This window comes from Asparagus officinalis, chromosome 8 (genome assembly GCF_001876935.1).
Source record: "Asparagus officinalis chromosome 8, Aspof.V1, whole genome shotgun sequence".
NCBI classification, from domain to species: Eukaryota; Viridiplantae; Streptophyta; class Magnoliopsida; order Asparagales; family Asparagaceae; genus Asparagus; species Asparagus officinalis.
In genome coordinates, this window is record NC_033801.1 from 1,827,871 (window position 1) to 1,841,974 (window position 14,104).

The 14,104-nt window shown below is 36.8% G+C and overlaps 2 protein-coding genes across 2 annotated transcripts; both read left to right on the forward strand.

Annotated features, from left to right (window-relative positions):
* Positions 6,114 to 8,846, forward strand: LOC109820225 (probable xyloglucan endotransglucosylase/hydrolase protein 30). Its single transcript, XM_020386338.1, is given in 7 exon segments — positions 6,114 to 6,337; positions 6,469 to 6,569; positions 7,159 to 7,367; positions 8,153 to 8,188; positions 8,190 to 8,219; positions 8,221 to 8,249; positions 8,252 to 8,846. Coding segments are annotated over 7 exon segments (921 nt in total). The 5' UTR covers positions 6,114 to 6,141; the 3' UTR covers positions 8,572 to 8,846.
* On the forward strand, positions 9,559 to 14,101 carry LOC109819449 (5'-methylthioadenosine/S-adenosylhomocysteine nucleosidase 2-like; the record flags this gene model as incomplete). The annotated part of the gene is made up of 8 exons (XM_020385185.1): positions 9,559 to 9,691; positions 9,775 to 9,841; positions 10,016 to 10,107; positions 10,796 to 10,902; positions 11,558 to 11,632; positions 12,025 to 12,099; positions 13,205 to 13,297; positions 13,943 to 14,101. Coding segments are annotated over exons 1-8 (747 nt in total), but the record flags the coding sequence as incomplete, so codon positions are not given.

A 14,104-nucleotide genomic window follows, 5' to 3' on the forward strand; every position in this document is an offset into this window, starting at 1 on the left:
TCTAGACTCAATGATGAAAGTTGCCAAAGAACAAGATATGATTATTTGGTGGAGACTAAATTACAATCATTGATCACAAAAACTTCATGTTAGATATACAAGCATAGTCACAATTGATGCCGAGTTATTTTCCTTCAAGATGTCCAACAGTGGAACATATTAGATAGGGGTGTCCATCCGGACCGGCCGGGCAAAACCGGAACCCGGACATGGGCCCGAAGTGGCCTGTTTTTTTTTTCCAATTTCTTTTATCTCTTTAAAATTTCAATAATGAAAACAATAATATTATTAATCACTTGAAATTACATAAATTACAAATACAAGGAACTTTAAAAATGACAGATGATAAAAAAAACAACTTCTTTATTAATAATCAGTAAATATTTTACAAGTATAATATTTATTTCGGAATTCGTCGCATCACAATAGATGAGTACATCCCAACTAGGTTGGCACCTACTCACCTATATCACTATCATTTGCAACTGTTTCTAAAATAATTCATTACAAATTTTCAGTAAGAAATAAAAATTATAATTTGATGAATATTGTTTATTCTTTATATCTATCTGTTAGTCTCAACTCTTCAAATTTATCTTCAATACCAGTCATCTGATCGATGCATTGCGTTCTCTTCTCGTACCTCCACCAATCTTGTAAGCACACCACCGTCTGTACAGTATACAGATCTAATGATGTCTTGTGGCCGTCGATCAAATGTCCTGTTGTGCTGAAGGCGGGTTCCGAAGCTAGCGTTGAAACCTACGCTGTTAGTAAGTCACGAACCATAATGGAAAGTATAAGATATGAAACTGTTCCATATACTTTCCACCATTACAAAACATCTAAATTGTTATTTTAACATTTAATTAAAGAAGCAGTTAAATATTGGTCAATTTCAGAAACCTTCAATGATGATCCAAGTTTAGATCCACCAGTTAGCTCAGCTACCATTGCATACCTATCAAAACTTACATTTTTACCCTGGCTTGAGCTCGAAGAAGCCGAACTTGTAGACTGTTGTGTAGCTATACCATATTTAGTTGCATACTCATCATATAAGCTTTAAAATAATTTCTAATAGTATTATGATGAGTAGTACCAGTAATGGTGCTACCATCATCGGTGTCTATTATATGTCCACCATACAAGAAATGTAACAAACTTCGAAGACCAATATCCTTCTATTACGGATCAATAAGAACCCCCAACCAAAAAATAATAGGAATATGCCTAAAATACTTATTAAATTTACTTTCCATTTGAAAAATCATACTTCCAAATTAATCATCCATACGATATTTAGTAATTTTTTTAATATTTAAAATTTATAAAATAGCTAAACTAATGGTTGGATAATAACAGCCAGATAATAATAATGTAGCATCATTAAAAACTTATAGCATTTCTTTTAAATTACTTATAACTGTCCATTCATCTTCAGTAATTCCATACATGCTACCAAAGCTAAAACTAGAAGCATAAAAAGCAATAAAATTATTTATAATTTTTTTATATTCTATTGCTACACTTAACATTGCATAGGTAGAATTCCACCTATGGTCAACGTCTTTTGGAATCAGTCTGAATTTTACATTTTTCTTTTACAGAATTGTTTTCATCCTCTAATTCTTTGTTCAGAAGCATTATGCATATAAGTTACCATCCTAACTTTTTCTATCATGTGTTTAATTGCAGTAAATACATTTTGAACAATTAAATTTAAAATATGACAGATACATCTAATATGAAAAAGATCACCATGATATGACAATGACAGAGATTGTTTGATAAAATCAACAACTACATTATTATTACTTGTATTATCTAGTGAAAGAGAAAATGTTCTCTCTTAAATTTCTAATTTCAAAAGTTCTTCAATTATTAAATTTGCAACATTAATACCAGTATGTGACTCTTTAATTGTAATAAAAGAATAACTCTTTTAAATATTTGTTAATTTTCATCAATGCAGTGTACTGTGATAAATAATATCCAGTTTGTACTTTAGATGTCTAAATATCAGAAGTTAAAAAAATTTACAGTTTAAACTTTGAGAATAAGAAATTCTTTTTCCTTGTTCCTCCTGATAAAACACTCCTGATAATATTTTAAAATATCACGTTGACAAGTTTGACGAGAATTTTTTTTAAATGCGAGGTAAAAACTATTCGTAAATAAATCTTTAAATTCATCATATTCTACTAATTTAAAAGGAAGATTCTTAAGAATGATAAACCTGATGACACATTTCTTGGCACGAGCCGCGTCATAATTCCAACTAACGAGATTACCAGAAGATGAGGCTTGCGAGATCATAGATTGTCAGATATCACCTTGAGGCGTCTGGCCTTTATTGTGTTTATCTAAATGACGTTTGAGGTGGTTGGTGCCGCTCTTATGATGAGCTTGGAAAATCTTACCGTACAACGCACACTTAGCCTTCTGGGTGAGGATCCTACCGTGTTCATCCTTGGTGACGTCTATCTTCTTAAAAAATTCCACACATCAGATCTTGGCCTTTTAGGAGCTCTTAGTGTAGAATCGTCGCCACCTGATTGGGGATCAATATCGGTAGGATCGGTAGGAGTAGCTGTAGTAGGAGGACTCATTTCGGGAGTTAGGTTTTGCTCTTCATAATCAGATCTGGAAGCCATTTGATTGAAGAATTAGAGAGGTAAAACGATTATAAGAGAGCATAAGAGAGTATAAAAGTGTATTAGAGAGAAGTAGATAAATTTTGGCAGAGGAAAATAAATGAAAACCACATCTATTTATAAAGGCAGACTCCTGGACAAATGACAAAAAAACCCTTATTTTTTACCGTTTTTGGGGGCAAAACGGGCAAAACGACCAATATGGCCGTTATGCCCGGCTCAGCCAGAACGGTGACAAAACGGCCCATTAGGTCCGGCCCGGCTCGACCACAACGATCAAAATTTGACCCTGTTTGGTGGCCCATTATACGTAACGTTTTGTACGTTAATGCTGGGTCGGCCGGCGGCAGCATTTCGCGCGGAAAGCGGTCAGCGATTATGTGAGGCTGTTGGCAAGGTCCGGCGGCCGGCAGTTTTTGTTAGCGCCCGCGCCAGGCGCCGACGAGACGGTTCGTACCCGAGCCCGAAACCCGATCTGGCCCGGGTTTCCGGACCAAACCGGGCACCGGGCCAAATGGATAGCCCTAATATTAGATGAGCAAGAAAAGAACATGAGAACTTTGATGTGCCAAAATGTTTCATCAAGGGCCCTACATTAAACCAGTCGAAGAGATCTATATGAGCAGTAAGCAACATTAGCACCCATAAAAATAATAAATACAATATTGTGACCGAAAAAGGCTTTTAGGGAGCCCACGCTAGAACCACTATTTCTAGTCTAGTCCACATGCATTTACACTTTTTCCAAACATTCCCATTAGTTTACATTCACGGTCAATAGACAAGTACACCAATCATTTGGACTTGCTTAGGGACTCAAATTAAAGGATTAATCACCATATTTATATCATTGGCATTTGACTAGGTCAGCTCACATAGGATTTGTTGGTCGTAGGATCATCCAAATTAAAGTTAATCTTTTTTAAAATAATCAGAAAAGGACATGTGTTGAAGCAAGCTGTAAACTTGTGTCCGTGTTCATATTTGTCTTAACAGGTCAAGATCAACATCCGCCGCTCAATTTTGTGTGTTGGTGTTGAAGATTCTCACATCAGTATGCGATGCGAAATTTCTTTTGTCTGGCTTTAGGTAAACATCTGTAATATATATTAATTGGCCAAATAGCACTTAAGTACCTTGTAGTTTCACTCGCTTTGAATTTTATATATATATACCCTCGCTTGTTTTTCCATTTTATTTATATGCTCAAGTTGTCTAAAATTAACATGTTAATGTACTCCAAGGCGCAAGTGTGAAAATTTTTCACCGAATGTTTTTCACGTGGCTATTAGCATCAAGTAGCATGCGAATATTTGGGTGAAAATATTCGCTTTTGCGAATAGAGGGTACTAGAATATCTATTTTAGACAAAGTTAAGATGTATAAATGCTGAGAAGAACAAATGAGCATCGTGCAAAACACGTATTGTGATAGGATCGATCGGAGTGTAATCCCACGATTGTGATTAAACCATGATGGGTATGGTTAATCATAAATATCTATATAAGGGTGAGAGTCCCTCCCTTCAACCGTACGTAGGAAAAAGACCAACTTCCCATCATTGGCTACGGGAGGAGAGAGGAAAAGATTTCCATTGTTTTTGACGGTGAACGGTAATTTAGATCTATATTTCTAGTTCAACTTTTCACGCCTAGACCGTTAAATTATCCAACAAATTCCACCTACCACCTGCAAGGAATAAATCATAAATCCTCCAAACACCCTTCACCTCTAGGAGGAAATTATAAAGTTTAGAGTCGAAGGAACCCATCCATCTTCCTAAATCCGCACCTTGCGACAATGCGGTATGATGTTGTCTAAGTATGCAACACGAAGGTTAAATTTCAAGCATTTAAGGGGGGGATCAACCAACTTCACTTCCACAACGAGACAAAATAATTAGTTACGGGTTTTCTATAGAGTGGTCATGGACAAGAGAGGAGAGAGATAGAGAGAAATGAATGAGGAGTGGATCCCAATGCAAATTAGGGGCCTCCCTCTTCTCTCTTCACCCATGGACACTCTATAGAAAAACCGTTAGTTAATTACATCTAAACTCAGACTTTAAATTTCCTCTCTAGTTCACACAATAATTAGCCATAATTTAGTAGGAAATCGTTGCAGTGGCTTTTCACTCTATCATCATTCATTAATTTTAAAAAAGTTAACAAATAATGAATATCTGACCTTATACATTCACCTAAAGTGGACATTTCAGATTAGGATGGATTCGCTTCGAGTTATTATTAGTATTAATTAAGAAATTAATAGCAGTTAATCAACAGAAGCGCCAGCCTGGCACCAGTTAACCGCGGTTAATATGGGACCTTTCTTCCACCATTAGCCATAAGATGAGATTGAAGAAAATAAACCTCTTCAAAAATTCCTTTGCTGGTGAGGTGTTGAAAGACCATTATACCCCTCTACAAATTGAAAACTACAAAAAGATATATCGTAAAAGAGATTAATGGGTATCCTTGTCATATGAGGGGATTTCCTCCTTGATGCCTCTAAAATCACATGATTGAGCGATATTATGGATGATCCGCTCCGTTAAACTTGATCTACATATTCTAAAACCCTAACACACCAAGTTTGGGGTGAATCTGTCGTCGTTTGACCATCCATCGAGCCATGTGAAATGTTCTATTCATTCAAAACCGTTAAAATTGATATGAGTGGATGAAGGGTCAGACGACGACGGGTTCACCCCAAACTTGGTGTGTTGGGGTTTTAGAATATGTAGATCAAGTTCAACGGAGTGGATCATCCACAATGTCGCTCAATCATGTGATTTTAGAAGCGTCAAGGAGGAAATCCCCTCCTATGACAATGATACCCATTAATCTCATCGTAAAAACTAATTTCATTTCTTTTTGACTCTCTCTTCAGAGTTTCCTCTTCAAAAAGAATTATTTTTAGAGGATGCACTTTGAAGGTTTTTTTGTTCTAGTATACATTTTGATTAAGTTTTTCTTTTTTTTACGACAAGCATTTCGAAATAGACGAAAATAAACAGAAGAAGTTAAATGGTAAAAACAATAAACATATTATGGTCCAATATAGTTATCAGCCATCGACTCATTCATACGATCATCACTACAAACAACAAGTACATCGCACAAAATGCAATCATTTAATTTAAAGAATACATCCAAAGAAAATGATAACAATACCAAAAAAAAAATAAAAATAAATACCGCGTCAAACATCAATAACGATAATAAGAATCACAAGCCGTCTAAAAGAGTAAAATCCATACGAAAACCACCATGGAAAAAAAAATCCATTTGATATATTTTCTGACCAAAAAAGAAAAAACGAAAAAAAAAAAAAACAAGGAGATACGGGGAATTAATAATTCAGGAAAAATTCAAGGGCCAAAACGGTAATATATAAACGTTATATAAACGTCCTCATTATCTCCAAACTGATTTCTCCTCCAACTTGAAAAAAAAAAGAAAAAAGAAAAAAGGAAAAAGAGATGAATCTTTTTTCTAGAGCTTTGTTTCTCCGGTTCCCTCTGTCCGTGATCTCGTTATCATTAACGGCCGTTACGTTGGGCTTTAACGTCAGCAGGGTCTCCTTCGACGAAGCGTACGTCCCTCTCTTCGGCGAGTCCAACTTGGTTAAATCATACGACGGGACCTCCGTCAAACTCATCCTCAACCGTTACTCCGGTAAAAGAAACTCCGTCAAAGAGCCCTTTTTTTATTATTATTTAAAAAAAAACTATTATTCCGTTATTCTTCGTAATTATTAATTATTTTAACGTTTTGTTTCCGTTTCTGGGGAATTTTTTGTTTAATAGGGTCTGGATTTATATCGTCGGACATGTACCAATACGGCCTTTTCAGCGCCTCGATCAAACTGCCGTCGGATTACACGGCCGGCATCGTGGTCGCCTTCTACGTGAGTTTAACGCCGTTAGTCCCTGTCCGTTTTTTTGTTGATCGCTTCTTTTTTATTTTATTTTATTTTTTGTTCCGGTTGTTTTTTGCGTGGTCTGTTTGATTCGGCCGGGAACGCGGCGGTTTTTTCGAGCTTCCCGCTTTTTAAACGGGCGGTATATTATACAATTCGTGACGAGAAGAAATTTTCAAAACCGACCCAAATTATGTTTTTAGTTTTAAAACCGACATATTTTTTTTATTATCAAAATCGACTTATTTTTTGCCACGTCAGCTTAATCTTATTTCCTAATTAGTCGGGGTTGCCAACCCTGACTATTTAGGACAGCAAAAATCAGGTTTAAGGCTTCTAATTGGGGTTTAACAATCTCCTAAATAGTGGGGGTTGCCAACCCCGACTGTTTAAGAATTAAATTAAGCTGATGTGGTAAAAAAGTGGGTCGATTTTGATAAATAAAAAAAAGTGGGTCGGTTTTGATAAATAAAAATATGGTTTGGGTCGGTTTTGAAAATTCATTCTATGTGGGGATGAGCGGAGAACTGTGATTTTACAAGTTTACCCCTCTTGAATCCGTAACTTTGCGTTGTAGATGTCGAACGGGGACGTGTTTCGGAAGAACCACGACGAGCTGGACTTTGAGTTTTTAGGCAACATATGGGGGAAGCAGTGGAGGATTCAGACCAACATTTACGGTAACGGAAGCACGAGCCGCGGGCGGGAGGAGCGCTACTACCTACCGTTTGACCCCACGAAGGAGTCTCACCGGTATTCCATCCTCTGGACGACCGACGAAATAATGTAAGAAACTTAACCCCTTCTTAACCCGCCAAATAAAAAAAATCCATACCGACGAAGGATTAAGAGTTAACCCTTCTAATTATAAAGAAAATAGTCAAAACATTGTTATTCCCAAACACTAAAACTAATTACAAGGACTAAAATAAAACTTATTTAATGGGTTAATAATTTAGTCTTTCAGATTATCTAATGGACTAAGTACATTAATCTTTCTTTTTAACCCCTATTCCTTAACCCGTTGCCAAACAGGGCCTAAAGGGTTTTATAAAGACTTAGAAAAGAAGAGTAACTTGGTAGTTTGTCTTTGAGATGGTACAAGATTCTTAGTACCATGTGAATGTATATCACTGGCGCTATAAAAGGGGGATGAGTGTAGGAATCTATTGAAATTTGTAACCTGAATATTTTTTAAGTTTAGCTCTAAAAGAACACACTACTTGCTAGAATATTGTACAAAGTATTTCTCATTTGATAGGGAAGGGTGGGACTAACTCCTCCATGGCCTTTCTCATGCCATCTTATAGAAAAGGAAACAATTCATTTTATCTCCAAAGTTAGGTAGTTGCCTTTTCAATGAAATATGTTATGCTGATTAAATTATTTGTACCATCCACTGGGGGGGGGATATTGTTAAGCAATGTACAAAAAATATCTGTGAATATTTCTAAAACACTTTGTATTCATTCGTCAATTATGATCTAAATATGTTGTTTACTCGCGATTTTCTAGTCTAATAAGCAGTGTGGAAATGATAGGTAACAAAGCTCCGACAATATTTCTTTCAGGTTCTACGTCGACGACACCCCGATCCGCATTGTTCATCGCAGCCATGGGCGGCGACTACCCGTCCAACCATGTCCGTCTACGCCACCATCTGGGACCGCGTCGACGTGGGCCCGACCTCGTCGTCCTCGGCTGCCCCTCCGACCCCATCCAGGACCTCCCCTCCTCCTCCGCCTCTGACGACCAGTGCTCTGCGGCCGATGACGAGATCACCGCCTCCTCCCTCGCGGTCACGACCCCCGAAAAAATGGTCAAAATGCGCGCGTTCAGAGAGCGGTATATGAGCTATTCGGTTTGTTACGATAGTTTGAGGTATCCGGTGGCGCCGGAGGGGTGTGATGTGGTGGAGGAGGAGAGGGCGAGGTTTAAAGAGACGGGGCACCGCATGTTGGCGGTCGTCGAGACGGCCGCGGGTTGGTAAGCGGCGGAGCGGCGGCAGGGTGGCGGGAAACGGGAGGGGGAGTACTAGTTTTAGGAGCAGCTAGCCGATCGAGGCTTTTTGACTTCGTGAGCGTTTGATTGAAGACCGAAGTGAAAGGAATTTGATCGGTGTTGTTGTTATTGTTATTATACATATGAAACTTAACGTGTTTAATTGTAGTAGTGACAAATTTTTTTGCCTTCACCAAACGAAAAACCGTGAAAAAGTAAGGAAAAATATGTTCATTTGAATTACGACGGTTAAATATCATATCATAGACGATCCAATTCCTGTGATTTAGTTATGGATACGGACATGATCATCTGTAAGTAATATTCTGACGAAAAATGCCTCACGGACCCGAAAGTGGGACAGATAGAGGGGCACAGGTGGGATGTCCCCCTCTAATTGCATAATGAGTTGGTCATTTTCGGGTCCATGTAGAAGCATCCTATTCTGACTTATCAGATGTGTAAAATGAATGTAAAGTTAGATATGTTTGTAGAAAAAAAATTGATTTCTTTTAAAATGAAGATATCAAAAAATATATTATTAAAAAAACATATGGGGTGACTATATTTTTTTTCCTAATTAAGATCAGGATACATGATAAGTATTTCACAATGAGAGCAGATAGGGAGTGAATTATATAGACTTTATGATTTAATTTAGCAAATCCATCCTGAGATATTTTGCTACAGGCTCAACCCCACCCCACCCATCTCCTTGCTGTTTGCTGTTCGTAAAAATTGCTGATCCTACAATGAACATAGATTTTAGACATAGAAAATCTGCAGCCAATCAAAGCAGACCCTTTCACTGTTCCTCAGGATCAATATAAAGTTCCCAGTACATCACGAGGTGTCGTCCCACAATGAAGCACGTGCGATCTTTCGATAAAAGGGCACAGCCTTACAAAACTATACCGAGGGTATGAATACCGCCCTCCTTGGTAAAACCTTGAATCTTCCGCAATTATTTGTACCCCTATAATTTTGGAGGGAGGGAGGTCTCGTCTTTCATCTCTCAAATCCGACGACCATGGCGCCGCTTGAGGAGATCGCCGGTGATTCTGGCGACCGCAGAGATCGTCCGATCTCGACGATAGTCATTATTATAGGTACTTAGTTGATTGTGTGATTTAAATTTTTTTTTAGGGTTTTTGTTTCCTTTTGATTTGTAATTTGTCGAAATTGATCGCAGCGATGCAGACGGAGGCCCAGCCACTTGTGAACAAGTTCCAGCTCGCTGAGGATCCTAATGAGTCCTTGTGAGTGTTTTATTTGTTTATTTTTTTTTTCAATTTCTGAATATTTTATAATGAATTTCCCAGAGTGTTCAGTGGATTTCTTATAAAAATTGATGAAACTGATGTCGCGCCTTTGTCATGATTCTTGTGCTTGATGATTGAATCATGTAACAAACTGTGAACTTTACCATACAGGTTTCCCAAAGGTGTTCCGTGGGTAAATTATCGTGGCAAATATAAAGACTTGAACATCAATTTGGTCTGGCCTGGGAAAGATTCCACCTTTGGTGAGCATTTTATGATAATCATGTGGTTGTAACCTTTAATTGTCCTTGCCTGAATTGATTATGAAAAAAAGCTTATGCCTTGTTCCTTAATTATGAGCTTTATATTAAGAAATACTTGCTAATAAGGGATAATGAGAGGGGTTTTCACCTTTTTATTAAATTCTACGTAAAATGGGGGCTTGCTGGGGAAAATTTGTCTCTTAGTTGAGGCCATCACATGGTTTGATGAGAATCAAGGAAGTTATAGGTCAAGATCTTTTTTGTGGGTGTGAGGTTATTCTAATGCCTTTTTACGCAGATGGACTGAAATCTGGCACTTTCCCCTGCCTAAGCTAATCCGGCCGCTTTTACATGTTTATAGGAATTTGTGCTTGAAGATCTAAAAAGCATATAAAAGCTTGTATTTAAGAACCATTTTTGGTGTAAGTAAGTATGTTCATTAGGAAGGAGAACATTAGGCCCGTTAGATACTGGACAATGCAAGATACGAAAGAAGTGTCTAATGAAGATTCTGAAACATGTTATCCTGAGGAGTTAATAAATTGCGCTTTATGCTGTTTTTACTCCGCCCTCTCTATTTAAGCAGTTAGGAATTTTATCATTCTATGGTGTATTCTCATTATTCCTGTGACGCACTTCTCCTTGCTGGTGCCATATTGTTAATGTGGTTTCTATTTGTTACTTTCAGGAGTGGATAATGTGGGGACTGTACCAGCAGCTCTTGTGACATACGCATCTATCCAAGCGATAAAGCCGGACCTCATTATTAATGCAGGAACTGCTGGTGGCTTCAAAGTGCGTATCATCATCAGTATTATTTGATCTGAACTGTTTCATGAATCATCATTGAGAGGCATGTCTGGAATTTGCAGGCTCTTGCAATTTTTACTACTGTTACAACCTTTAACATTTGATCTTGTTCAAATCTTCTAATGTGAAATATTTTTTGGTTCACAATAAATATTGACTTTTTAGTCTTGTTTTGTCTGTTTTTAGAACAAATCCTTTTTTATTATCATGAGTGATCATCATGTAGAAATTTGTATTTAAACAATAGTTTTGTTTCGTAAACAATTCAATTTTTTCACCAAGAAATTTCCGAAAGGCCTATGTATAGTCTACCATCTTGAAGGTGATAGATTTTTTTTTTTTTGAGAAATAAGGTGATAGAATTATTGAACTAAGTAGATTAACTGGTTAAAGTTAGTGACCAGCACGTTAACTGCATTTGAATCTTCTAAGAATGTATTTGACTGCAGATTCTTATATTAGTATCAACTTTACAACATTCTACTTCTAAATTCAAAAGACATCTTTGCACTACATAAGCTCCTTGCTGTACTGTATAACACTTATAGACTGGCTGTCTTTCATTTTCTGTAGGTTTTTTTTTCCATTATTAGCAAAATAATGCAGCATATCAACTAGTTAGTTCTTTGAAATGTTTCAGGTGAAAGGGGCAAGTCTTGGAGATGTGTATGTGACTTCAGATGTTGCTTTCCATGACAGAAGGATACCAATTCCTGTGAGTTCTTTCATATATATTACTGATATTAATATTTATAAGATATCCTTACAGTTTCTGCTGTTAAATTTGCATGGGATAAAAGGTTATCCATCCTTTCTAGAAGTTAGTTGGAAGTCAACTTGCTTGTTTTCCCAAAGTTGTATATTTAGTTTCACAAACTTAATTCTGAGACTTCTTTATTTCAGTCTCCTTTCATTTATTCATTCTCTATGAATGCAGATTAGTTATTTCATATAATTCATAACTTGAGATGATAATTCAAACTGTGGCTAGCCTTGATTTTGGAGGAAAATGTCAAATACTTAGATGGATTTCCAAGTCTACTGAGTACTATTCCTACTCCTGCAATCAGAAGTTTGGCTTGTGTACCTAAGATTTATTTCTCACAGGTGTTTGATCTTTATGGAACTGGAGCTCGATGCACTTTTGGTACTCCTAATCTTGTCAAGGATCTAAACATGAAGGTAGCCACCACTTATAAATACTTATCTTACTAAGCAAAATAATGCAGCATATCAACTAGTTAGTTCTTTGAAATGTTTCAGGTGAAAGGGGCAAGTCTTGGAGATGTGTATGTGACTTCAGATGTTGCTTTCCATGACAGAAGGATACCAATTCCTGTGAGTTCTTTCATATATATTACTGATATTAATATTTATAAGATATCCTTACAGTTTCTGCTGTTAAATTTGCATGGGATAAAAGGTTATCCATCCTTTCTAGAAGTTAGTTGGAAGTCAACTTGCTTGTTTTCCCAAAGTTGTATATTTAGTTTCACAAACTTAATTCTGAGACTTCTTTATTTCAGTCTCCTTTCATTTATTCATTCTCTATGAATGCAGATTAGTTATTTCATATAATTCATAACTTGAGATGATAATTCAAACTGTGGCTAGCCTTGATTTTGGAGGAAAATGTCAAATACTTAGATGGATTTCCAAGTCTACTGAGTACTATTCCTACTCCTGCAATCAGAAGTTTGGCTTGTGTACCTAAGATTTATTTCTCACAGGTGTTTGATCTTTATGGAACTGGAGCTCGATGCACTTTTGGTACTCCTAATCTTGTCAAGGATCTAAACATGAAGGTACTCACCACTTATAAATACTTATCTTACTATTATCAATATTCTGCTAAATTTATCAGTGGTTGCATATTTGAGAATCTCTCTTCTCATGCGTTATTTCATGGTTTCCAACCTTGCATATCTGTAAATGTCAAACGTTCTTTCTTTGTTATGAGATTTATGCTAAATGTCAACTTAAGCTGATATCACTGATTGATGAGTTTGGAATAAGTGTTCCCCGTGAACTGAAGCTGTGACATTAGCTCTTAATGATATATGTTGAAACTAAAACATAGCATTAGACATTAGTGGTGAAATATATAATTATAGCACCGAACATGTATTGCTTTTGATTCTTATTTTCATTTAAAGAGAACTCCCCCCACCCACCCACCCACCCACACCCCAAAATAAAAAAATAAAAAAAAAGTTTTTTAGAGTTTGGTTTAAAAAGATGGATTTACCCCCCTAACACGCTCTTGTATTTTCTTTTTATTTTGTAGGTAGGTAAATTGTCCACCGGTGATTCTTTGGATATGTCCCCGCATGACGAGTCAGCAATTTTGGCAAATGATGCTACTGTCAAAGATATGGAGGTCAGATTCTATTGTGTTCTCATGTACTCCGCATTTAGTTATTAAAATAACTACCGTACAAATCGTAATTTGCAATTAACATTTTGTTTGTAAATTTGTGTCATCAAATAAGTCACTATAGCTACCACCACCATCTGAGATTTTCCCAATCAGTTGGTGACTGCAACAGACACAAGTCTCCATTATTATTTTTCAGTTAAGGTTTTAGATAAGTGTCCCAACAAGATGTCAAGTACCTAATTGGTGCTGTAGCCCGATAAAAGGGAAACTATCAACAAGAGTCATGCTTGTCATTCGTTTCAGAAGACAATTTACTAGTGGAGAAACCTACTTCATTGGTCTTGCATCTTACACTCGTGAAATCTTGGAGATTACCTTCAAAATTCTCCTAAATGAAGACTCAAGATAATAGAAGAACAGAGGCATGATGGATCAGCTGTGTGAATTTCATTTTAGTGTAGTAATTTGGTCGCGATTATCATGTTATCATCTATTAAATGCTGATGCGTCAAACTTGTTCAATTTCGCGTAAATTCTCAAGTTTATCATAATAAGAAACTTACTACACATACATGGGTTTCTTCGTGGTTTTTGCTCTCAATATCAACTAAAACAACAAGAATGGCATGGTTTTTATTTTCTCAGGCAGCAGCTATCGGCTATGTGGCAGACCTATTCTCAGTCCCAGTGATCTGTGTAAAAGCTGTAACAGACATTATCGATGGGGATAAGCCAACATCAGAAGAGTTCTTGCAGAATCTGGTGTCCGTCACTGCAAAACTGGACCTGGCTGTTACGGAAATGATT